Consider the following 23,966-nt stretch of genomic DNA (forward strand, 5'->3'; position numbering starts at 1 on the left):
ATTTCTGTTCTTTTAGTTTCTATTCTGTTTCTGTTCATTTCTACCGTTGTTTTCCTCTGTATTGTTTCATTCTGTTCTCTTCAGTTCTGCGTTAATTTCCATTCTATGTTCATTTCTGATCAGCTATATCCATTTAGTTTTCTTGTTTTGTTGTTTTATTTTATTAATTTCTGTTCATTTTATTTCTGTTTTATGTTGTCATTACTTTCTTTTCTATTTATTTGTTGTTTTCTGTTCTGTTCTTTTAAAAAATTTTAAATTCTGTTCTTTTCTTTTTCGTTCTGTTTTGTTTTACTCTATTCAATTTTGCTTTATTGTGTTGCATTCTGTAAGTTTTTATTCATTTAAATTTTGTTTTTATTTTGCTCATTCGTTCTATTCTATTCTATTCTATTCTATTCTATTTGACACTATTTTACCATCCATACCATAGTAAATGTCAGCTTATCATGGTATTTTCTGATGCCATCACTTTACATTGATGCTGTCAGAAAATTGTTCTGTTCTTTCTCTTTCTCTCCTGTTTTTTTGTTTATTATTTTTTTTCTTTTTACTGTTTCTATTCTGTTCCCTTGCATTGTTCGTTTCACCCTTCGTGAAAGGCATTATTGATATTGTGCTTGCTGTCAGTACTGCATTATTACCAGCCATGCCTTAAATTGTTTTGAAAGATAATGCTCGGTCTGCCAGGCAACTGTATCTAGGCAGTTGAGAAATAAAAAGAAGCAGGCAGCCGTATTAGAGATGCTTTAATGTACTAAATTCATTACTTTCAGCCTCATGTGCCCATACAAGCTCACTTATGTGCAGCACCCCTCGGAAAACAACAACTCAATGAATCCCCTCCGGCTGAGCCTTCCCTACTGAACACGTGTACATTTAATCAACACACAAGAGCTCTTGGGCCCATCCTGTCTGATATTAGGGCGGTCACTCATTCATTACACAAACAGCATATGCTTCAAAGTATCGCATTGAGTTGTTTGTGTATGAACTGGTCATTTTCTTTCCCAGCAGGCCCTCTGAACTCAGCACCAGCATCCTGGTCTTTAAGAGAGAGTGATAAAAGGAGAGATGAGTCAGTGTTAAGACCCTGAGAGCCCTTGAGGGTGTGTTTGAGGCTGCCACTCGCTGTAGGTTGAAGCCGGTGCTCTCCGACAGAGAGTGGGCCCCTGTCTGCCGGTGGCTCCATTAGTTCTGTGAGAAAGAGGACACTCATCCAGCTCTTTGTCTGACAATACATCCCACAGATCCCTACTGCAAAGAATTATGGGATGTGGAGGGAGAAAGATGGTGGACAAAAGTGGATATACTTTTAGTCCAAGAAAGAGCAAGTTTTAGGTTTTATAAGGGTCACAGTGATTGACATGCCTTCAAAAGATCCGTCATCATTTACTCTCTCTCAGGTCATTCCATATTAGTTTGAGTTTCTTTCTTAAATGAAAGATAAACATTGAAAGCTCCTTTCTACACTTTAAAAGTGAACAGATCCAAAAATTATATATATATATATATATATATATATATATATATATATATATATATATATATATATATATATATATACAGTATCATTTTAATTATAGGTTTGTCATTTGTCATTTTCAGCTAATTTTGAAAGATTCTTATGTAAACTTCTGCAGAATATCATGCATGTTCAATTTCTATACAAAGGAAGTGAAAAGCTCAGAAAATTACATTAGGAACTATTTACCATAGGTCCATTTTTACTTAAGTATTCTATATTTCTATATAACTATTCTATATTTTACATTTTTATTTTATTATCTAAATTTTCTCTCTCTCCCTTCTATGTATCATATAAGTATCATAAAAGTAGACCATATGATTTAATTCGATAGTTTTATTTATGTTGTACTTTTAATTGTAATAGTTAGCTAATTTTAAATAAGTGATTAACTAAAAATGACAACAAAGAACCCTAATAAAACTAATTTGTGTAAACTCAAGTGGTATAGACTACTTTCATGGTTCTTATAAGTCTTTTTGGTGCTCGACAGCCTTAGTTTCCATTAACTTTCATTAAATGACAAAGAATACAATCAATACGAGTTTGAGGAAGTAAATTATGACAGAATTTCCATTTTTGGGTGAACTGTTCCTTTAAAATGAAGAGAACAGTCAGTCTGTGTCTTGTTTCCACCATTAGAGGGAGCTGCTTTGCCTCTGAAGAGAGACTCACCTGCCCTCTCACCTGATCACAAAAGCTGTTTGTCTCCTCCCCCCGTCCCATGAACGTGCCTGTTCAAACACGGCTGGGAAAACTGTGCCATTTCCCTTTTGAACTCTCTGCACATTTTAGGCCAGCGAGAGTGAGTGTGTTTGTGCATCCGAGAGCAAGAACAGATATGAGGGGTGTAGGGGGGTGGGGAACTTTAGAAAACACCCAAAAGAAACTCCCAGAACAGGTATACAGGCTCAGAGACGAAGGCGGCTCAAACTTGTTTGTACTTACTCGGGAACAACTCCCTAGTAACCCGTCAGGGAGGAGCACGTGGGGCAGTGGTAGGAGTGAACCGTGTACCTGTGTGTGTGTGTGTGTGTGTGTGTGTGTGTGTGTGTGTGTGTGAGTGTGAGTGTGAGTGTGAGTGTGAGTGTGTGTGTGTGTGTGTGTGTGTGTGTGTGTGTGTGTGTGTGTGAGTGTGTGAGTGAGTGTGTGACTGTGTGTGTGTGGGTGGGGGGAGGTTTAGTTTAATTTTCTTGTTATGAGAAGAAGCACCAGCACTGACAGTGGAGCCTGCCGGAGCCGGCACTGTGAGGGACATGAGATCTGAAAAAGAGGAGGGCAGGCCAGGTGAGTGTTTGTGTATGAACGTGAGTCCAAGATGGAAACCACAGGCATAACACACCTCTGAATCATATAACCAGGCATGTAAATCTGATTGTATAACGATGCACAGAGTCTCTTCAGGTGTACCCGTACCTGTATCAGTGATTCCCAAACAAGAGGTTCTTTTCTTTGTTAAACCTTTTGTATGAGATAGTCAGTTCCTTTATGAGGAAATCCATCAGGGCATAATATAAATGAAAAAGTTCACATTTTAGGTTCTGTGTGTTATGGATTTGGTGATGAGGCAAATAAGTCTAAACAGAGTTGGGAAACGTTGACCTATATCCTACACTGCCGTTTAGTGCTTTTAGCAACTTTTAGATTATTTGATGAGTCAAACAAATACAAGGCATGTGCTTGTCTTTAATTTCATGTAATCTTGAGTAACACTATGATTTGCCATGTGTGACGTGTATAGCTCTTACCCAGTAATCAGCTGTAATCACGTTAGTGACACACACGTTGTTTGTGAGGTCATAGATGGTGGTTATTCAGAGGCATCATGCTGTCTGTTTATGTGAGGGATTTTTGCACATCCCTTAATCTGACCAATAATCTGCTTTGAATGTATGGCAATGTATGAGTGATCGAGTGAAATGGACAATTTAAAAGAAAAACATTTTCAGTTTTTTTTTTTTAAACATTTCAGTTAACGTTTATTGTAAAAGTGGAAACATTTCATGGACCTTTCTCAAACTTGTTTTGGTCTGTTGTGACATTTTAATCTCTTTGCAATCCTCTCTCATTGGTTTACTCACAAAACAATTAAAGCTGATCCTGAATCAGCCTCTGTTTGTTCATCTGTAGTGGCTCGTATTAATCCTTGGGTCTTCTCCACACCCCGCTAAATCAACACTGTGAGACTGGTCTTTACACTCTTTATTCAAAGTCTAACAACAGACGGAGCAGGAATTTATGGATCATATTTAAGCACTTTGATAGTTGCCATTGGCAAAACAGGAGGAATGTGAATCATGTGTACAGTAGTTTACTTAACGTTACACTGCACATACTGTGAATTCACTCCCTTGAAGATAATTATATTGGTGTCAAGTCAGGTTTCATCTGAAGCTGCTCAGCTGTGACCTCTTGAATGCATGGTTTATTGTGAACACACTTCCTGAAACGCTCGTTTGATTCATTGGAATTTAAGCGTTTGATCTTGGTGGTATGACCGTGCAGCTTGAGCCTTTGAAAGTTTTTAGGGTAAGGTAAGGATTGTTTTTGACAGACTGACTGAATGGCTGAATGTTGGAATTGTGTTCTTCCTTAACCTTGCCTCAGGACACTTGCACCGTTGCTCGTAGAGATCAGTTAACATTAGACAAGGACATCGCTGCTGGTCTGTTGTTAAGAATGGTTTCTAACATGCTAGTATTCACAGTTACTGATGCTTGTGTATGGTTTTTGTAACTATGGTAGGACTGGAAAGCATAGCAAAAAATACCTAATGATATTCATTATATTTTTGTATTTTTGTGTTATGTGGTGCCTTAAGGGGTGAGATTTATATTTCATTTATTTACATAAATAACTTTACAGTTATAAATAGCAGTGTTTACCTATATATTTGATCATAAACACAGTAAAAAAGGAATAAAGTAATATAAAAAAAAAAAAATGTCATTTATTCCTGTGAAGATGCTGAGTTTCCAGCATCTTTACTCCAGTGTCACATGATCTTTCAGAAATCATTCTGATATGCTGATTTTCTTATTATTATCAATGTTGAATACAGTTGTGCTATTGATATTTTTGTGGAAACCTTGATGTTTTTTTTTTTTGTCCAGGATTCAAGTTCAGAATAACATCTTTTTTTTTTTTAATTAGAAATCTTTTTTAACACTATGAATGTATTTACTGTCAGCATTCCAATTTATGCATCTTTGCTCAAGTCTTTCGCTTCTTTAAAAAGTCTTAGACTTTCAAAACTTTTGAAAGGTAGTGTGTATTTCATAAATCATTTTTATATTTTTTTTTTTGCATGATGATGATGATGCAAAATAAATTTGATTATTTAAATGGATAGATTGAACTGATTCCCAGAAATGAATCGGCTCCATCTACTCTAATGACATTTTTATGTTGAAATCAGAGACTTATGTTTTATTACTGCCAAGTATAATTTTTTTTAATCTAATGGCCAAATAAAAAGTGCATCACAATACATAATTTTATTTATTCTTTATTATTATTATTTGGTTTCTTTCTATTTATGTTTTAGATATTATAGTTTATGTTTATCTGGACATTACATTTCACCCAGAAGTGCATCTGTGTGTCTGTTAATTCCTTATTTACAAACAGACATACAGGTGCACCTGCTAGTGTGTGTGCACTCATTGTCTAATGGTATTTTGAGAATATTGTGCCACCGGCGCCAACGGGGCTTGGCAAAACCTCTGCGGCTCACTGATCTACTCGGTGCCAGTGGTTACGCTCCAAATAGATGAAGATAATGAGTTTGACCCTCCGAGCCCCTGCTGCCAGATGGTTCTGTCCAGCTCTGCCCTTCTCTCCCACCCCAAAGTACAAACTACAAGTTCACACTACAGCTCACGGACAAGTTTCACGCTGCCAAAACCCTGTCTGGAACACCCACGCTGACAGCTACTACAATATGTTGCATTCCGTCACCCCAGCCAAGTCCACAGGGATTTTGAAGTGAGACACTTCACTTAAGTGCTTACGTTACGTAACAGAGCAAATTATACGTCCTGGAAAAAAATTGTGCAGTCGGAGACAACTCTCCAACAGGATTTGTTGCTGTCAAGCTAAATGACAGAACAAAGTGGTTTTATTCCAGTATCAGAGGGAAGCATATGCTTGAGTAGGAGGTGAACAAAAACAACAAAGTAACAGAGTTTTGAATATTTGAATCCGAGCCCTTATTACTTCACCATCGCTTTCGGGCCCAGTTTCCAAACACGAATTAGGTGTCATTGCCATGTAAAAGTGTGCAGGCACATGTAAATACATATCATGGGAAAGTTCAGACCAAGCAGTTTATTTGCAGCAACCCAAAACATTTTTTTTTTTCATTTTCTGAAAACACGAAAACTGCTATTTTGTATTGCAAAAGTTCAAGGAAAATTAGTTTCCTTTTAATGTTAAATGTAATCTGTTCCTGTGATCGCAAAGCATCATAACTCCAGTCTTCAATGTCACATGATCCTACAGAAATCATTCTAATATACTGATTTGGTACTGAAGAAACCATATAAATATGGTTATGAAAGCCTTAACTGTTAGTAGTAGTAGTATTAATAAATTCCAAAGCTGATAGATTACGGTGAGTGTTTATGTGTGTGTGTGTGTGCGTTTTGGCCAGGCACTTCTGCTGCCCTTCAGCTGGCTTGGCCTAATCTGTCCTTAATGAAAGTGTGAATCAATTACCACTATCTCCAGTTGGCATGGGCAGGCTGAACTTGCTTGCAATTTAAACGCAGAGCAATTAATTCAGCACAGCTGTTGCCCTCAGATATCCCTACACAGAGGACTAGAAACACACACACACACACTCACAGGTTTTCTCACTTTTTGCCATAATACATGCAAAATCTTTATCGCTTGAGACTTGTAATGCATTTTCATGCATGTGTTTTGGTGCTGGCTGAAGTAGCTTTATCGTAGTACAGCATCCCACACCTCCTACTGTACCTTTTAATAATACTTCTATCACAGCTCTGATTTAGAAAAGATCTCATTTGACGTGGGTGCTATTTTTGATATAAGCTTTTGTGTAGGTCTTAAAAGAAACGCTGATGTTGATTTTCTTTGCCTATATGGGACAGCATATTTGAGTCAGGCTGGGGTTTTATGTGGAGTACGCAAACATTTCATCCGGATTAATGAAACGGTCTTCGAATCATTCATTTGACTTGATGTATTAATAACTGGCTCATTTAGCATTTTTGGCAGTTGTTCCAAGGAACAATCCAATCCAAATCCAAAATGGAGCCGATATTTAGCGCTTCTGTCAGGCTTCTCTTCAGAGACAGTGTTTTGCAGTTATGGCTTGGCTCACTGTTTACAATTCCATTTACATTTATTCATTTATCAGACGCTATTCTTCAAAACAACTTACAAATGAGGAGAACTAAGGAGACAGAAACACAAGAAGGACTATAAAGCTAAGTTCCCCAATTTGCTGTGGAAAGAAGAAAATGTGAGAGCTGGTGAATGTGAGTGCTAGTGTTGAGAAACGGGTGAGATCCTGAAAAAAAACCCCTGAAAGATAATAGTAGTGTGTTTTGTTTAAAGAGTATTTGTAAAGATGTTTTTTCAGGAATAGTTGTGTTTTAGTTGTAAATATCAAATACATGGTAAGAGTTAGAGCTAGTTAGTTGGTGAAGATAGTTAGTCAGCATGGTTATTTGGGAGAAGCTGGTTAACTACTGAAATAGAGATGTCTGATAAGTGAAAAAGAACTGGTTGTTGTACTTTCTGTTTTCTGTTTGCTTTTTGATAACCTGATAGTCATTAGCAAAAATAAATGTTAGTTCAAATGTTCAAAATGTTAACAACAAATACAAATAATAACCATCATGGATTAAAAGATTATGTAATGCACTATAACATGGTTTACGTAAGTAAAAATAAATGTAAGTTCAAATGTTAATTGTTTACATACAAAGCAAATATTTTAAAATATGTTTGTTTTGTTTATAATCTTTTATTTTGATATTAATAAATTAATGAAATATTTGTTAAAGTTAAGTCACCAGTGAAGTCAATAAATTAGCTGGGATTTTCGAAATTTTTATGAACCTGCAAATGAATACTCAGTTTAAGAAAGGATAAATTATAATTTATGATGAATGCATCCTGTGTAAATTATTCATTCATATTTATTATCTTTTGACTACTGATGTGTTTGTTTTTTTGTTTGTTCAAAAATAATGACAAATTTCTAAACACATCATGGGCTTAAAAGTATTAGATAAAATATACTGTATAAAAAAATGCATTCAGTGTTTTTGCATGCAGAGCAGTTCTGTGATTGACGGGAGGTCAGAGAGGCTGCGTGGCTGGATTCACTGCTATCAAAACGGGATACAAGTATCACTCTCTGCCTCTCTCGACCTCTGCTCTCCTCTCAAGCCACAAACGAGAGCCATGATTTGTGCTTCTGTAATTTGGTTCTCAGCCTAAGAGGCATTAGCAGCATGATCCATCTGATGAAGAGTGGCCCTTATCATCAAGGCACCAACCTCTGAGGTCTCCCGCTGCAGCCCACAAAATCACAAATTTGCCTGTGAATTATATACATAATCATCCGAGTCGAACGGCTCACTAGGAAGCAAGTTATCGGTCTGCAGGGACGTATACGTGCCGATAGCTGCCGTGCTGCATGTGCAATCCATTGCACACTTTGCCGTGAAGACGATTAATCTTTGCGTATAGCACATTAGTGTGTCTCAATAGATCTTGCATTCTTACATTCTTAATTCAAAGATACATTTACTTGAAAAACAAAACTGTATAAGATGAGAAGACTTCAGAGAGTATATTTTTATAATGCTTCTTTTTCTTATTCATTTCTCATTGTGAGCATAAGTCTAACAAAATTAAGTGTGGTTCATTCTTCAAACTAGAAAAACTATTAAGAAAATAAGCTTAATTATTCTGAAAACAAGACTTACTGTCTTCTACAATTTTGCTCCAATGTTGTTATAAGGATATTTACATACTTTACTAGAAAACTACACAATAATTTTTTTTTTTTAATGTACAGTACACCCTCATTTTCTGTCGAAAAAGGCAAAAAGAAAAGTTACATTACAGCACTTTACAATGAAAGTAAATGGGGACCATTTTTGGGTCCAAAAAATGTGAAGCCTATATTATTAATAAAGAAATTCCATTTATTCTTCTCTTAAAATTTGAGCTTATTTGAGCTCTAAAGATGTTTACAATTTAGTTTTTGATTAAAATCACACATGCATTTTGTTTTAGAGTATCATTTTCAGATAGGCCTCATTCACTTTCACTATAGTGAAAAAATAAAGTGGTAAGTGGTTGCAAACTATTTATTTTAGCTACATTTAAATAAATTTAGTTGAAAGTTAGTCAACTAACTTTATTAAAAAAAAAAAAAAAAAGAATTATAGTGATGCACTTATATAAGTGCATCACTATATTGCATCACAATAATCCTTATTTTTATTTTTAATATATATAAAAAGATGGATAAATGGAATTAATTATTGTGTTAATTAACATTATGCCACAAGTGCTGTCAACTGTGTAAACCTGCACTGAACCCATAATAATACTTCATTTTTTTGTTCTACGAAGGACAAAACCTTACAGACGGACCTGTAACATCTGAAGCAAGATTTCCAATTGGTTTCAAAGCATTTAATATCCTCAGAAAGATTTACACTCACTGTAATACAAACCTTCCTGAGGACTGCTTCTCATACATGTGTGGGATGCATACCACTAAGATCCTGTATTTGCTGTGAACTTGTGCTCCTAAGGATAAAATGTAAAAAAAAAAAAAATAAGTGGTGAAAAAGAATGTATGTGATGAAACACTCCTTTGCATTGATCATAACATCTCAAAGGAAAAAGCCGAAATCAAAGAGAGCCTTTAGAACGAGACTGAATAGTGTGGAATCAGAATAATCCACTTTAATGATATTCTCTTTTGTGTTTTATCGGTTCACCTTCTCTGACTCACACAGGCTCAGAGCGAGAGGTTTTTTGAACTCTCCACAGCATGCTGCTCGCTCATGTTAATCAATGATTAAAACCACTGCGGCTCACAGTGAAATCCCCTGCTGCTTCATGGTCATGGACTCTCCCCAAAAACTCCCAAAATGTAACCTCGGGGTTTAGAGCACTTAGACGGTAATATCGGGACTAGTATCAAAGCTAGTCTGGGAAAGCATTGTGGGAAAATGCCACAGACATTGTGCCCATGTCTAGAGGAAATGCTTTACATTTTTAATAATAATTTATTTGGACTTGCAGTCACAGTAAATCCTTAGTTGATTCATGTTTAATCCATGGTATTAAATGTTTCTGTAGTACATTGTTTAATTAGTAAAACCTTTGTTTTTGACACAAACTGTGGATCTTTTTTATTCATTAGGCTTTTGCATGCAAAATGCATTGCGTTAAGAATGGCCCTTTAATATCTGGATCATTCCATGAATCCAGACGTCCCTTGAGATTCGGAAAGTGTGCCAGAGCCTGGAGACACCTGCAACCTCTCCATCATTGACCTTATGTGGTCTAATCTGGGTATGAAGTCTTTTAGGGCCATCGGGACCCCAGAACTTTGTTTTTAGAGAATCAACTCAATGACTGATTTCTGTGCTACAAATAATGCTCCGTTTTTCCTCTTGTGCTATATAATCTGCGATGAACTCCTTTTTAGGAGTTGCCTAAGGACCCAGTTACATTTACAGGTTGTTTGGGAGTTTCATGGAGGTGGTTATACATCAGAACTTGTCTACAGATCCGTTGAAACATGCATTCTGGAGTTCACAAAATGCTTTATCATGAAACTGCAGAACCGCAGGCCAGAAACTGTCAGATAAAGACAATCTATGCAGTAGAAAATATTGCTGCAGCTGCAAAGTTTATATAGCTGGTTATTGTCATCATTTATGTGGCACCAGACAGCAGGATCCATGGGACTGAGATTTCACTGGCCTATTAAATCATTTTCCTTTTTTATGAGTTTGATGGAATTAACGTTAAACAAGTATTTGGTGGTCTGCGTCGATTTGATTCTTCTTGATTCTAGTTTGAATAACAGACTTGATCTAGAAAAAGTTAATATATTATATATAATAATAAAGTTTAGTAGCTTTACAGCTGAAAAATTGAGTTTTATTGTGCTGTCTTCAGACTCATCCATAACTACTCTTTGACTTCGCTTAGTTTCCAAACCGTGTTTTTAGCTTGTCCTGAATCACTAGGGTACACCTATAATAAGTGTTTATATTGGGACTATTTTAGATTGCTTCGGGGGTACCGCGGCGGAGTAACCCAGTACCTTTGTGATTCTTCATAGACATAAACAGAGAGAAGTAGTTCCAGCTACAATGTTCTTCCGCAAGACGCAAGCAGTTCTGTTTATTAACAGCTAGAGCGTCAAAAGTTACCTACCGCAGCTTTAAGTCCTGTACCACACAATGCACTTGCTTCCTTTTATATTTTATAAAAATGCTATTTTGCATTTAGATAGTACACTGGATGTATAAAATAATTTCACTCAAATCAGTGTTTGGGTTGGGTTACACAGGTTTTATTGAGTTGTATTCATTGTTTTGGTTGTAATGTGCCGTAATGTGTTTTGGTTGTATTTTCTTTGTGCAAATGGCCATTCCTTGTCAAAATGTGCAGTTTCCCAGATCGCTGTAGTAAACATTGACTTGTTTTTTATTTTGACATTTGTCTCTGACGCAACATTTGACTTTTTACTGAACCTCTTTTATATCCTCAAGAAGTGTTGTGGTCTGCTGATTTGTTTGTATCTTGGGAACACTAGGAAGAAATCAATCAGAATTGTTTGTATATTTCAGCTTCTCTGAGATCAGTGTTGATTCAATCAATGGCTAGTATGTTGTTTGTTGCTGAGTGATTTTTTTAATTTTCAGAGATTGACACTGGTGTGTTTGCTGCAAAATGTGTGGTTTAACATGAATGATTTTTATGATTCATACACATGTAATGTTATGATTCATTGTCTTTGCACTCTTAACCCAAGTTTGGCACAGACCAGCAGAACTGCTGTAAGAGCGCAGAAGCTACATAGTTCTCATACAAATACTGGTAGTAAGCCAAAGCTCTGTGTATGTGCTGGGACTCAAAGCAGGACAACAGCTGGACCCACTGCCCCAAATAAGTCTCCGCTGAGTTAAACAAATGAATAAGTGGCTTTGGTCTCCAACACGACAGCATGAAAGATGACACTTACCAGGAAAAGGAGCTTCCTGTGCCATGTTGAAAGCCGGTTGTTTGGCTCTTCCTGGTAGTGGGCACTGACCAATGGGTCGCCCCTGTCTCTGTCTTATCGGCAGTGCTGCAGACGCTCAACTTGTCAACGGCTTGCTGAAGAAATGCCTCGAGCACCTGCTGCTATCTCTACTCACGGCCGGCCCCCTCTCTGTCTCGCACGTTAAGAGTGGGATCGCTTCCAAACATCCGCTATCGAATTCCGACACTAGTGGTTTAAGTGATTTAATTGTCAGTTTTATCTGGAAGTGCTTTCATTGAGTGATCTCATGCCACATTAAGTGAAGGTGAGGGACCGGTGGTTACTGCACTCTCAGAGTCAGCTAGCACATGCACCCTGCAATTAAATACAACTTTCAAAATTATGGCATGTTTGATTAATAAACTGCTCAGTTAAATTACATAAAATATATATACGGGCTGAAAATATTTAAGGGATGATTTTATACAATAATTTGGTGTGATTAATTCTGGTTTTAGTTTTTTTTTAAATTAATTACATGTTTTTTTATTCATTTGAGTAATTTTTATTATTAATAATAATTTATGAATGCATTTAACACACCCCACGAGTTATTGAGCATTTAATGTTTAAAAAATTATAAAAACATATATATTAAACTGCTCTGTTAATTAAAATATACCATATATATACACACACACACACAGTATTAAAATATTTAAGGACTGTTGATTTAACAAATTAATTTGGTTTGATTATGGAAATAATAGCATGTTTGTTTATTTTTTTATTATTAATAATTTATTAATGCATTTAACACTTTATTATTATTTATTCATGCAGTTGCAGTAATATATATTAATTTATTATCGGGGTAAAAACATATGTATATTATGTATTTGAGCAAGGGAATAAAACATCTTAAAGGGATAGTTCACCCCAAAAATGCAAATTACGTCATTAATTGCTCAAAATATATTGTGTTCCGAAGATGAACAAAGATCTTACAGTTTTGAAACGACATGAGGGTGAGTAATTATTGAAAAAAATATATTTTTTGGGTGAACTAACCCTTTATATTTTTAGAATTAACTGCTACTTTGTTTAGATGTGTGTGCGTGTGTGTGTGTGTGTGTGTGTGTGTGTGTGTGTGTGTGTGTGTGTGTGTGTGTGTGTGTGTTAAGCACCCGGGACTACAACTGCCACTCAAAAGCAGAAAGAAGAAAAAACATACAAAACAGTGACATGCCTGGTGGGATGAATTCTACATTACCGTGTTGCACTCCAAGCAAAATACCTCATTAATTGTATTGATTGCTCTCGATAAGTGTTGTAGATTTATTTTATCCCAGCCAGGCCTTCATTGTCCAGGCTGCAGCATGGGTGCATTATAGTTTACAGTTAATTGAATTCTATTACTTGATAAGCTCCCTCGTTTCTCTTGAAAAAGATTGATGTCGCAGCTGTTGACTGGTAATGCAGAGTACACCGAACGAAGGCCTCTGTTTAATTTACTCCCTCACTGAGCGTATATCAGCAGAGCCAGAGCGCACCTGACTGGCAGCTCGGCTAATTTGGTTTACTTTCACGACTCGATGATGTTCTGTGAATTTCTGCCACATTAGACGGACAAGACTTGAAATGTTGACAACAGAAAGTCGCCACATGAGCTTTTGAAAGTCCTTCAATCAGCTTTGCTCTGGTTTATAGGCACTCTCTGTGCAGGGTTGAGATATGGGCTTTTTTTTTGATTGTCATTCAAAAGCAAAGTAGGCAACACTCTTCCGCTCATTAAAAAAAAGCCTCTGGAACATTTTTGTCCTCTCAGCCTCCCGTCTCTCAATGCCTTAACAGTTTTGCTTGTGTTTTTGTTGATATATTGCCAATTACCGCTGTTTTGCTTTAAGTGTCCCGCTCTTGTTGCTGTGGTTTCGCTCTCATTCCTAATGTGTCTGTTCTCTAACTCCCTTGACACTATGAAAGAGCCTTGAAAATGGCATAGAAATTGTCTCTCACCCCCTCCAGATCTGAATGCTGCTTTTTTTTATTATGTGATCTGCTTCTCTGTGATTAAACAGGGATGAAAGATAGCATTGTTTAAGAGTGAGAAATAAAAAAATGAAGTATCTAAACAGCCACACTTTGTTTGTCATAATTATTCTGTTTCCTCTTAGCCCGCTGGCCACATGGAAAAAATAATATGTGGCATCAAAACAGAAGACTTGCTGAGAGCTACTTGTTACTAAGTGATTTCTTTATCCCGGTCTCTCTGGATTTCTCCCGCAGTGTTGCTGAGGGAGGAGGTGGCTCAGTTGCAGGAGGAGGTGCACCTCCTCAGGCAGATGAAGGACATGTTGAGTAAAGACCTGGAAGACTCGCACGGCGGCTGCTCGGCCGACACGCTCTCTGCCGCCGAGCTCAAGGTGCAGCTGGGGGAGAAGGAGCAGGAGCTGGAACGTGCCAAGGAGGCCTTACAAGGTCTGAACCCCAATCACAAAGCCAATATTGCAGGATTACCAGAGAAATCCCCCCTGTGGGCTGTTGAAGCGCTTCACTCTCCCTAGACACACCAATACCGCCCCAGTTTACTCAAAATCATTGTTTCAGTAATAGAGATGGGTCACGGTGGGCTTTCTAACTACAGTATGTCTAACTAGTCGATAAGTGAGGTTGACTAGTTTACAAGAAAGAATGAAAGAATGGTCCCACTTTATATTAGGTGGCCTTAACTACTATGTACTTACATAAAAAAATAAGTACAATGTACTTATTGTGTTCATATTGTATTGTAAAACACTTTTGCTGCTATTGAGGTGGGATGGGGTAAGGTTAGGGAGAGGGTTGGAGGTATGGGTAAGTTTTAGGGTGGGTTAAGGTGTAAAGTATTGTTCAATAGTGTAATTATAAATGTAATTGCAGAAATTAAATACAGATGTAATTACATGTAGTTTTTTTTTAAAAATATATAAGTACAATGTAAAAACATGTATGTACACAATAAGTACATTGTACTAAATTATTAATTAAAATGTAAGTACATAGTAGTTAAGGCCACTTGATATAAAGTGGGTCCGAAAGAATTTACAAAAGCTTTATTTACAATAAAAATTCCTAGTTACAATTACATCGACTCAAGTTGCAAGTAGCAAGTAGCAAGTTGCAATTAAATACAAATCAATGAAGTGTAAAAATATATTTGTCTTTAAAAATGGTACATAGAGCATCATTACAGCACCAAATATTTTTACAGAAGTAAAGAAAAAAAGAAAAAAAGAAAGATAGGAAACCTGACCTAAAAATCCAAAATAATGAATGAACGATTATTCTATTTGCTTCTATTATGCTAAGCTATTAAAGATGGGATACTTTTTCTAATGAAAGTGTGCATTTCTAATCTTTTGTGATTTTTTTTTTTTTAAATAATTGGAGGAATGTATTATTTTGAAGAATAGAAATCAAAGCACACATTTCTTTAAATCAAAAAGTTTGAATGTAAAAATGATATTTTCCTATTAAAAATATGTAACATTGTAGTATGTTTTTAAGGGGAAAGTCAGGGTTGCCAATTTGAGCTGCTGGCGCATTTTTATTTTCTATTTTATTTAATTTTATATTTTATTAAAGCGATCTCCCTCAGCATGATTTAGACAGAGGGGAAAACACCGGGGGAAAAATGCACTTGGGTATTTTTGGTCTAGTTTTGAATAGCAGTCGGGCTTGTTTTATTTCACAGACCTGGCAACCCTGGGAAAAGTATGAACAGGATAAACAAAAAAACAAAGGTTCCGAATTTCGGTTTCAATCACTTTTCAATTAATCGTCCAGCCCTAATAGAAAATGTAATATGTATTTATGAAATCTTACAATAATCACTCATATTACAATTTATAAACTAATAATAATAATATGTATGATTATAAAATTACATAGTATGTTTTTTATATATATATATTTCTGTATAAAGCATAGTATAAAGCTGTATTACTGATGTTGTTTGATGGGGATGGTTTAAAAATGAGACGCATGAAAATGAAAGAAATGCCATCAAAAGAGAACTTTCAAGTATATGTGAGGCGTGTATTTCAGCGGAGAGCATAATAGATCCCTTTTCTACCTGTCACCAGATACTTTAATGTGTGTGTAGCTTATCTTATCTTTTATCTGGTGTGTAATGCTCTTTTAGTGTATTTGAGAGACTTGTATAAACAGAGGACATAAGCGCTGGAAGAAAGAGTTGGGTTTGGATATATAACATCATTCGTTCAGAAGTGTGTCTTATCTGTACGCTCCTGCAGTTTGAGCTGGAGGTGCGTTCAGAATGAAGTGTGCTTTATGACAGCAGTAAACTCAAGTGCTGCTGACATATAAAAGTGTCATGGCAACTGTTTTGTTTTTAGCTGTAAAGTGATGATTAATTTATATGCGCTCTAAAGTTGGGAGCGCACTGTTTATTTTTTATTCAGCAGGGATGCATTAAGATTATCAAAAGAAAATATTTATATATAGCCTAATTCTCTTCTTCTTGTTCAGCATATGATTTCTGAAGGATTGTTGAAATACATTAAAACTAAAGAGTTCAGTGGAATGCAGCTAGCATAAAACAAATAATTGTTCATATTAAAATCATCCCAGACTTTTGGTTATCCTCATGACAATACTAAGCACAGTTTAAGACACGAGATGACACCCTAGACGTCCTAGTAATCGAGATAACCTGCATTTTTCTCTGGAAAACAATCTGAGAAGAAAGACAACATTTAATCTCCTTTTGTAAAATGTTTCACCTGAAACGCATTGGTGCTGTCTTAAAAATAAGTGTTATTTTGTTTAATATTTATGTGCTGACAGTCATATTAATGTTTTTAAATAAATATCTTTAACAGATAACTTCAGCCAATCAAACGGTTAACTCTTTTGTGTCTCGACTCGAGGCTAGAGGTACATTAACAGAACAGCAGCTGTCAATATCTACAGCGAACCACGACATCATATTTTATTCTGTACATGTCTCAATTCTTCAACACCTCTAAAAGAGATCTCCTGTACACTGAACACCCTGTACTCAGTTTGGCACAATTCACACTAGGTTAACTGTGTTACTTGACACTTGTCATTTAGTCTGGAATGTAACACCTGTAGTACTTAAACAGGAGCGAATGAGACATGACAGAATAAGTCATGCACAGACTGCGTTTTCAGCAAACTATACCTGATTTGGCTCATGTGGAGTAAAGAGAAGATGGGTTAGAGAGGGAGAAGTGATGGGTGGCAGGGTGTACGTGTGCTCATGAATGTCAGCGCTCTCGAATGATAGTGGAAAAACAGGTTTGACTGTGGAATGGGGAGCTTTCTTCAGATTGAGGGGGAAAGAGACAGTTGCCTCAAGTAAAATAAATGATTTACTTAGTCAAAGCTGCAAGAGAACAGGCACTCTGAAATGAAATGTTAATAAAAGATATTAAATTATGAGGTGTTACACTTCGCACTCCTCTCAAATTAAAACCTTGAAACTAAATTTGCATTTGTGTTTACTGTTAATTATTTTATAACAAACAACACAAATGTCTGTTTTCCGTGTGGGATGTTTTTAGTAGAGCGTGGTGCCCCCTGGAGGCTGTTTTGAGCAGTGCACTGCATTATTTTTAACTACAAACTGATTTTATTTATGATAGTGATAATAAAACAACAAAAGACATAAATCCAACAATAAATAATGATATTTTTTGTACACACGCATTAACACACACACAGACAGGGTAATTCATCATTTTATATTTCTACAGCTCTTATCTGACAGATAGGGGTCAGAGGACAAACTGCAGACGCATGTCATGTAAGGGCACAAAGCCTGTATTTGTGTTGTAGTCACACTGCAAAAATGATGAAAGATAAATGTTATGGTCTAGGAAATACTCAGATTGTTTTATACTTGTAAGATGTGGAAAAAGAGAATATTATTACTGCGTTTATGATTCTGATTGTGCATCTTTGTGTGTAGCTATGAAGGGTGATCGGAAGCGATTGAAGGCAGAAAAAGCTGACCTGGTGAACCAGATGCAACAGCTGTACACCACACTGGAGAGCCGAGAAGAGCAGCTCCGAGACTTCATCAGAAACTATGACCAGCACAGAAAGGTGACATGCATTACCTGTGCATTCAATTCACCACTGACACTTTATGCACATCTTCTGACAATCTTTAATAGATGGAATCTGTCAATCCAACATTAAACCTTAAACCATTAAACCCGTGCTATAATTATTATTTAATCTTTTCATTCAGGATTACACTAGATCATTGTAGATTTACAAAGAACAATTAATTTAGCACTGGCTGATACGATCTTTTGTCAGAAGTGTCACTCTTAATTAAAAGTAATGAAAAAGCAATGATTTTTATCTTGATTGAGGAAACAATTTTGGGTAGCACCACAGACATAAAAATGTTATTTTTGATGCTTTTATCACTTGTTTAACTGAAGATCTGTAAGAAGATTTTTATCAATTTCTTATGTTTTTTGTTTTTTTTTTAGCAGAATGCATTTAGTTGTATTTGCAACAGTATGGCTCGTCAGTTTCTTGAGCATGTATGACTGTTACTCCTGTATAACGGAGCGACGCTGACCGTGTGCTGTCCCTACAGGAGAGTGAGGATGCGGTCAAGGCTCTGGCTAAAGAGAAGGACATGCTGGAGAGAGAGAAATGGGACTTGCGCAGGCAGACCAAAGAGGCCACAGAACAAGCCAGCGTCCTGCGCTCCCAGATTGACATGAAGGAGAACAGAATCAAAGAGCTGGAGGCAGAGCTCACTATGGTGAGATAGCATCTCTCTTCATCTGTCTCTCTTACAGACGTACACTTTCACTTCCCACAGTGCCATAAACGCGTACACCTCTTAAGCAGTCACAACTCATTCTCTATTGGCGATGTGAATCTCTTATCATTTGAGGCTCTCAAATAACATCTCAGTGGCTCAGACTGCAGACTCTAAATTCATCAGTTTAAGATCTGTAGATGGATCACGGAACTCCAACTGCATTGTGCAATTGTACATTTTGCTGGATTGGCAGTATGATGTGTAAACAGCCGTATGGACTCATGCAGTCACACAAAAATCCCCATGAAGAGGCACATGGCTGTCAGCAGTGCAGTAATAGCTTCATTACTCACTTCGTCTGCGTAATCTGTTGTGCCCCACTAGTACACACTATCTCAAGCGTACTAATGATTTCACTCCCACTGAGATTTTGAAATCCACTGTTTTTCACCCCGAGCGATCTGAGGGCTTAAACATCTAGATGCTGAAAGATAGTAAAAAAATGTCAACTTTATTGATATACAGTGGCATCCAACATCTGAGTTCACATTCAACATTTCTTTCTATTTCCAGATAAACCTGGAATTAATCAAAGTTTCGGTTTTGTAATATTAAATGTTGCAATATTAGGAGATATTTAACAGTACTTACAATAATATATACATGTATATAAATAATATATAATAAAAATGAAGATCTCTTAATTTGTTCAAGAGAGGTCTCTGATGCTCACCAAGACTGCATTTATTTGATTAAAAAATACTGTAAAAACACTAATATTGTGAAATACTATTTTATTTGAATACATTTCAAAATGTGAAATGTATTCCTGTGATGGCAAAGCTGAATTATCAGCTGAAGAAACATTACTTATTATTATCAATCTAGAAAACAGCTGTGCTGATTCATATTTTGATGATTCTTCAATGAATAGAAAATACATTTATTATAAAATATTCATTTAAAATATCTATTTTTTTAAACCTATACTGTGATGTCATCATTTGTAATTTAAAATTTTTTTTATTACATTTAAACATCAAATACATTTTCGACCCATTTTCATATGGTTCTTGTGATTACACCTGCAGTACGGTGTGTTTGTGTGTGTGGTGTTTTTGTACCCCAGGCAAAGCAGTCTCTGGCCACCCTCACTAAAGACGTGCCGAAGCGTCACTCTCTGGCGATGCCATCGGAGCCGGTGGTGAACGGCAGTCAGGAGTGGGTGATGCAAGCAGACCTTCCTCTCACTGCAGCAATCAGACAGAGTCAACAGACCCTGTACCATTCACACCCCGCGGACAGGCAAGGTACACGTCCACACAACCACATGCTCAGATCCACCGAATGTCTTCTTTTAGCCCACACACCCGTCTCCTGCCACCCACAGCTGCTTTGAGGATCAGCCCCTGTCACTCCCGCCAGCCCTCCATCATCTCTGATGCCTCGGCTGCCGACGGCGACCGCTCATCCACCCCGAGCGACATCAACTCGCCCCGCCACAGGACTCACTCCCTCTGCAATGTAAGAGCTGCCTGGCACCCCCGACCAAGTAATCAGCCTTCCCAACTTGTTTTTATCTCCACCTTCACTCTTCTCAAATATTCAGTCCCTGCGCTGCTCATCAGCATGGCTTCAGGGGCCAGTTTTGTCTTGATGGAAGTTAATGCAGATAAACCAAAAGAGAGAATTTGTGTCTGTGAGAACTAGCTGTGCTCCACAAGCCTGAACATTTGCCATGTTAATTAAGTATTAAATATGTTAATTTATTAAAAAATATATTTGGGTTTCATTTTTAGTACTTCAACTTATTTCAGTTAGTATCCAGAACAAAATTTCTGCTTATGTGTTTTAAGTTTAAAAATTTCAATCCAATGTTTATATTTTAATCAGCTCTATTTCAATTGGTGAAAACTATTTTAAATAACTTTCATTTTTTTTACCTTTAATTTGAGACTTTTTTAATGTTTTTTTGCACTAAAATGTTTTAATACAACGATCTTACATCATGAGGCTTTTCTATAGTCATAGCTAAAGGACAGGTTTTTTTGGCACAACTGACAGTGGATTGGTCAGATGTTGTGACCAATCATCATCAAGGACACACTATACGTTTTATAATAGTAAATATGGGCTCTTCATATATGTAAGAAGAGAAAAACAAAAGTCCTATGCTGGTTTGCAGGTCGTGACTGGTCTTCCAGACTGGTTGTTGTGGTCTTTTGACTGGTTTTAGAGGAATCCTGGGTATACTTTTCAACTGCTCAGGCTGGAATACCATCTTAAATCAGCCAAGACCAGCAAAATAACTGGTGGCATCTTGTTAACAACCCTGGGCAGCTATAGAAACACCAAAATCTACAAAAGTGTTCAACAAAAAAGTCAACAGTGAAATCTCACAACAATGGTATCCTAAATGTTGCCAAACCAAAAATGTGACTGGAACAACTGTATGCAGCATGTTTTTAAATGATTGGGAGTGTAAAATCCCATAATCCAGAATGAGAGATTGCAAATAAAGCATATTTGGAGTGTGTGGACCCCTGAAGCGGTGCTGATGATGGAGTGCAGATATTCCTGAGATTCTTGAGGAAACCACATAACTGACCTGCTCCCATATGTCCACCATTACTTTTCTATTCTCTCTTCTCCTTCCTCTCTTGCTGTCTCTGTTTCTGCCTTTTCTTGTTCTTGCCTCAGTCCATGGAGGACCTCGAGGACCAGAAGCGTAAGAAGAAGAAGGAGAAGATGAGTCTCGGCTCACTTTCTCGAGTGTTTGCCCGGGGAAAATCGCAACGCAAGTCCTTGGATCCGGGCCTGTTTGATGGTACTTCCACCCCTGATTACTATATAGAGGAGGATGCTGACTGGTGATAGTGCTATTGTGTGAGCGCCTAGATGTGTGTATGTGGAACGTAAGCCTGGATTTGTATGAGTTAACGTGTGTGTGCGGGTGTGTGTGTGTGTGTGTGTGTGTGTGAGCGTATGTAAGCATTTGTGTGTGCCTTCAAATGTATTCCCCATGAAAAATACAGGAAAGAGGAAGAACTGCTGCCTCCTTGAAATGTACATAACGACACTTAAAAACATCTATGTAAATGAAATATATATTTATATATGTATGCATATGTACATATGTTTACATTCATATAAATATATACATGGGATCATTTGCGTGTGAATATGTTTATGCTGTTATTATGCTTTATTTGTGGTAATATGTCTCTTTTTTTTATAAACTGGAAACTTGAATTACTGCTGAGCATTTGTAAATAGGAACTCTTGTGCACCTTGTGTTTGCCGATGTCTTCATGTGGAATGCTTATTTTTCATGACCGCTACTACCATGAACCCAAAGCTCCAGGCTTCATACACCATAGCATGAGGTCCATCTGAAATATTTAAAGATGCACTCAGTCATTTTTGCCCTAATCAGACACATTTAAAAAAAAAAAAGAGAGAGAGAGATGAGACAAAAATGTTTACATGACATGGTCACATGAGATGTGAGCCGTATAACAGCTATTTAGCTGTACATGGAGCAGGTTACCATAAAGGGGCCGGCTAATTTAGGAAATCTACTATACCTATTATCAAATGACATTTCTACATAACAGCCTGTAAACAATGTGTGATGCGGCATCCACGCCACTAGAGGGCCGCCAATGCAACATTACTAAAATAAAATTTGAGCGCACTTTTAATGTTTAAAGTTATAATCTACTCCGCTACATCCAGATATGATGGTTTTCTAAATATTTGCCTTAGCTATTCACCTCAGTAATCTAATCTCCGAGGCACATCTACATAAAGGTGGGGTCACATTGGCGAGATTTCGCGGGCAAAAAGAGTTCCGCTGGCCATCATCAATACTGGAGAGGTGAATGAAGTCACTGTCAAACCAAGCTTTGCTTTTGGTCAAAGTGTTAAATTTGCGTGACCAATTATTACCCTCACGCAAAACCCCTGACAAACAGATTCCTATTGAAATGACTTAATCTCCCCCGCAAAATCACGTCAAGCAATGGTAAATGTGACCCCACTTTAACAGGTTTACTTTTACAGTTACATTCAGACTGATGCCAAACCAGGATAACAAATTTATTCTGTATTATGTCTTCTTGCAAGGCCACACCAAGGATTTTATAAATCTTGACAAATGTGAATTGAAAACCTCCCTAAATCTATACTGTATTGTCTGGAATGAAATAATATTTGGTTCAATTGTGATAACGGAGTAATTCAGTTATAATTGGACTGAAATTACAGTATTTCTCAAACAGGCCTTGTTTGATTTATTTTTGTGTGGTCCAATGTGACTGCCCCTTTTTGCTAAAAGACATGTAGCATTATTTATTAGACTTTTTCCAATTTAAAAAACACATATTTTATAACATATAAGTAATTATGCTAGATTTTCAAGTGATACCGGGAAAGTTTGTTTCCATATACTGTAGATAATTTACACACAAATCTGGACTATAGCCTACATCAGTAAAGTGCCAAAGGGTTATAGTGCAGCTTGCAGTACATAAGAAAATACATAAGAATATTTTTTACCCCCTGCTTTCTCAAGTGTGCAAATAGCTTGTCTGTAAGAATTCATAATACATCCTGCTTCCATAACATTATTTTCCATTAATGTTAAACCCAATGATGTCATGACATATCACATTTTTCTTTCCGTTTCAAGCTTTCCTTTGCAACTTGGTGGCACTGATTTTTTTTTATTTTAAATTAAACTGAACTGAAGTTCAGTTCCATGTCATTTTAATGAGTTTGTGTTGTAAGGTTTGTAAAGTAGATTATGTCAGATATAAGATTAAGTCTATTAAAGAACTTTATTTAAAGAATAGAAAAGAGGTCCTTTCAATGAAACCAGACTATCTTTGAATTTACAGACTTGATGAGGAGGTTTTAACATTCTGAAGATTTAAAGAGAAAAAAAAACTATTAAAATAAAACTTATTTTAAAATAAAAACACATAACCCAACATTCATGTGCCTTTCTTCTTGACCCTGTGTGTATGTTTGTGTGCGAGTTGTCATGTAATGGTAATCCTCTTAACCCTCTTGTTCAGGGGTTGCCATGGTTTGGGGTGACCCCGCTCTACTCTTCATTTGTAATTACCCGCCATTTGTGTTAACACGTGTCCTAACATTGTCTGACCTCAGTGGATGAGAATGCCCCAAACTCACTACATTCATAACTCATATGAATATGTCAACTGGAACGAGTCTATCATATACACCCTTATCCAAAACATGAGCACGGTCATGTGCACCTCTACCCGAAACATCATCTCATGACCAACTGATGTTGATTTCATTTAGTATAAAGGTCTATTTAAAAATGCTAC

General features: G+C 36.7%; 1 protein-coding gene across 8 annotated transcripts in view; it reads left to right on the forward strand.

Annotated features, from left to right (window-relative positions):
• Nucleotides 1-23,966, forward strand: part of kaznb (kazrin, periplakin interacting protein b) — a 133,242-nt gene that overhangs the window by 103,505 nt on the left and 5,771 nt on the right. For 4 of the 8 annotated variants that reach the window (XM_026275622.1, XM_026275623.1, XM_026275624.1 and 1 more), the window contains 6 exons: nucleotides 14,076-14,267; nucleotides 17,788-17,924; nucleotides 18,433-18,603; nucleotides 19,736-19,916; nucleotides 19,997-20,130; nucleotides 21,307-21,433. In XM_026275622.1, the coding sequence (XP_026131407.1) occupies nucleotides 14,076-14,267; nucleotides 17,788-17,924; nucleotides 18,433-18,603; nucleotides 19,736-19,916; nucleotides 19,997-20,130; nucleotides 21,307-21,433 (942 nt within the window). Of the gene's footprint in view, nucleotides 1-2,660; nucleotides 2,816-14,075; nucleotides 14,268-17,787; nucleotides 17,925-18,432; nucleotides 18,604-19,735; nucleotides 19,917-19,996; nucleotides 20,159-21,306; nucleotides 22,070-23,966 lie in introns of those variants that run through there. The other 4 variants (XM_026275626.1, XR_003293263.1, XM_026275628.1 and 1 more) reach the window with 4 other exon arrangements.

This window comes from Carassius auratus, chromosome 11 (genome assembly GCF_003368295.1).
Source record: "Carassius auratus strain Wakin chromosome 11, ASM336829v1, whole genome shotgun sequence".
Taxonomy (NCBI): domain Eukaryota; kingdom Metazoa; phylum Chordata; class Actinopteri; order Cypriniformes; family Cyprinidae; genus Carassius; species Carassius auratus.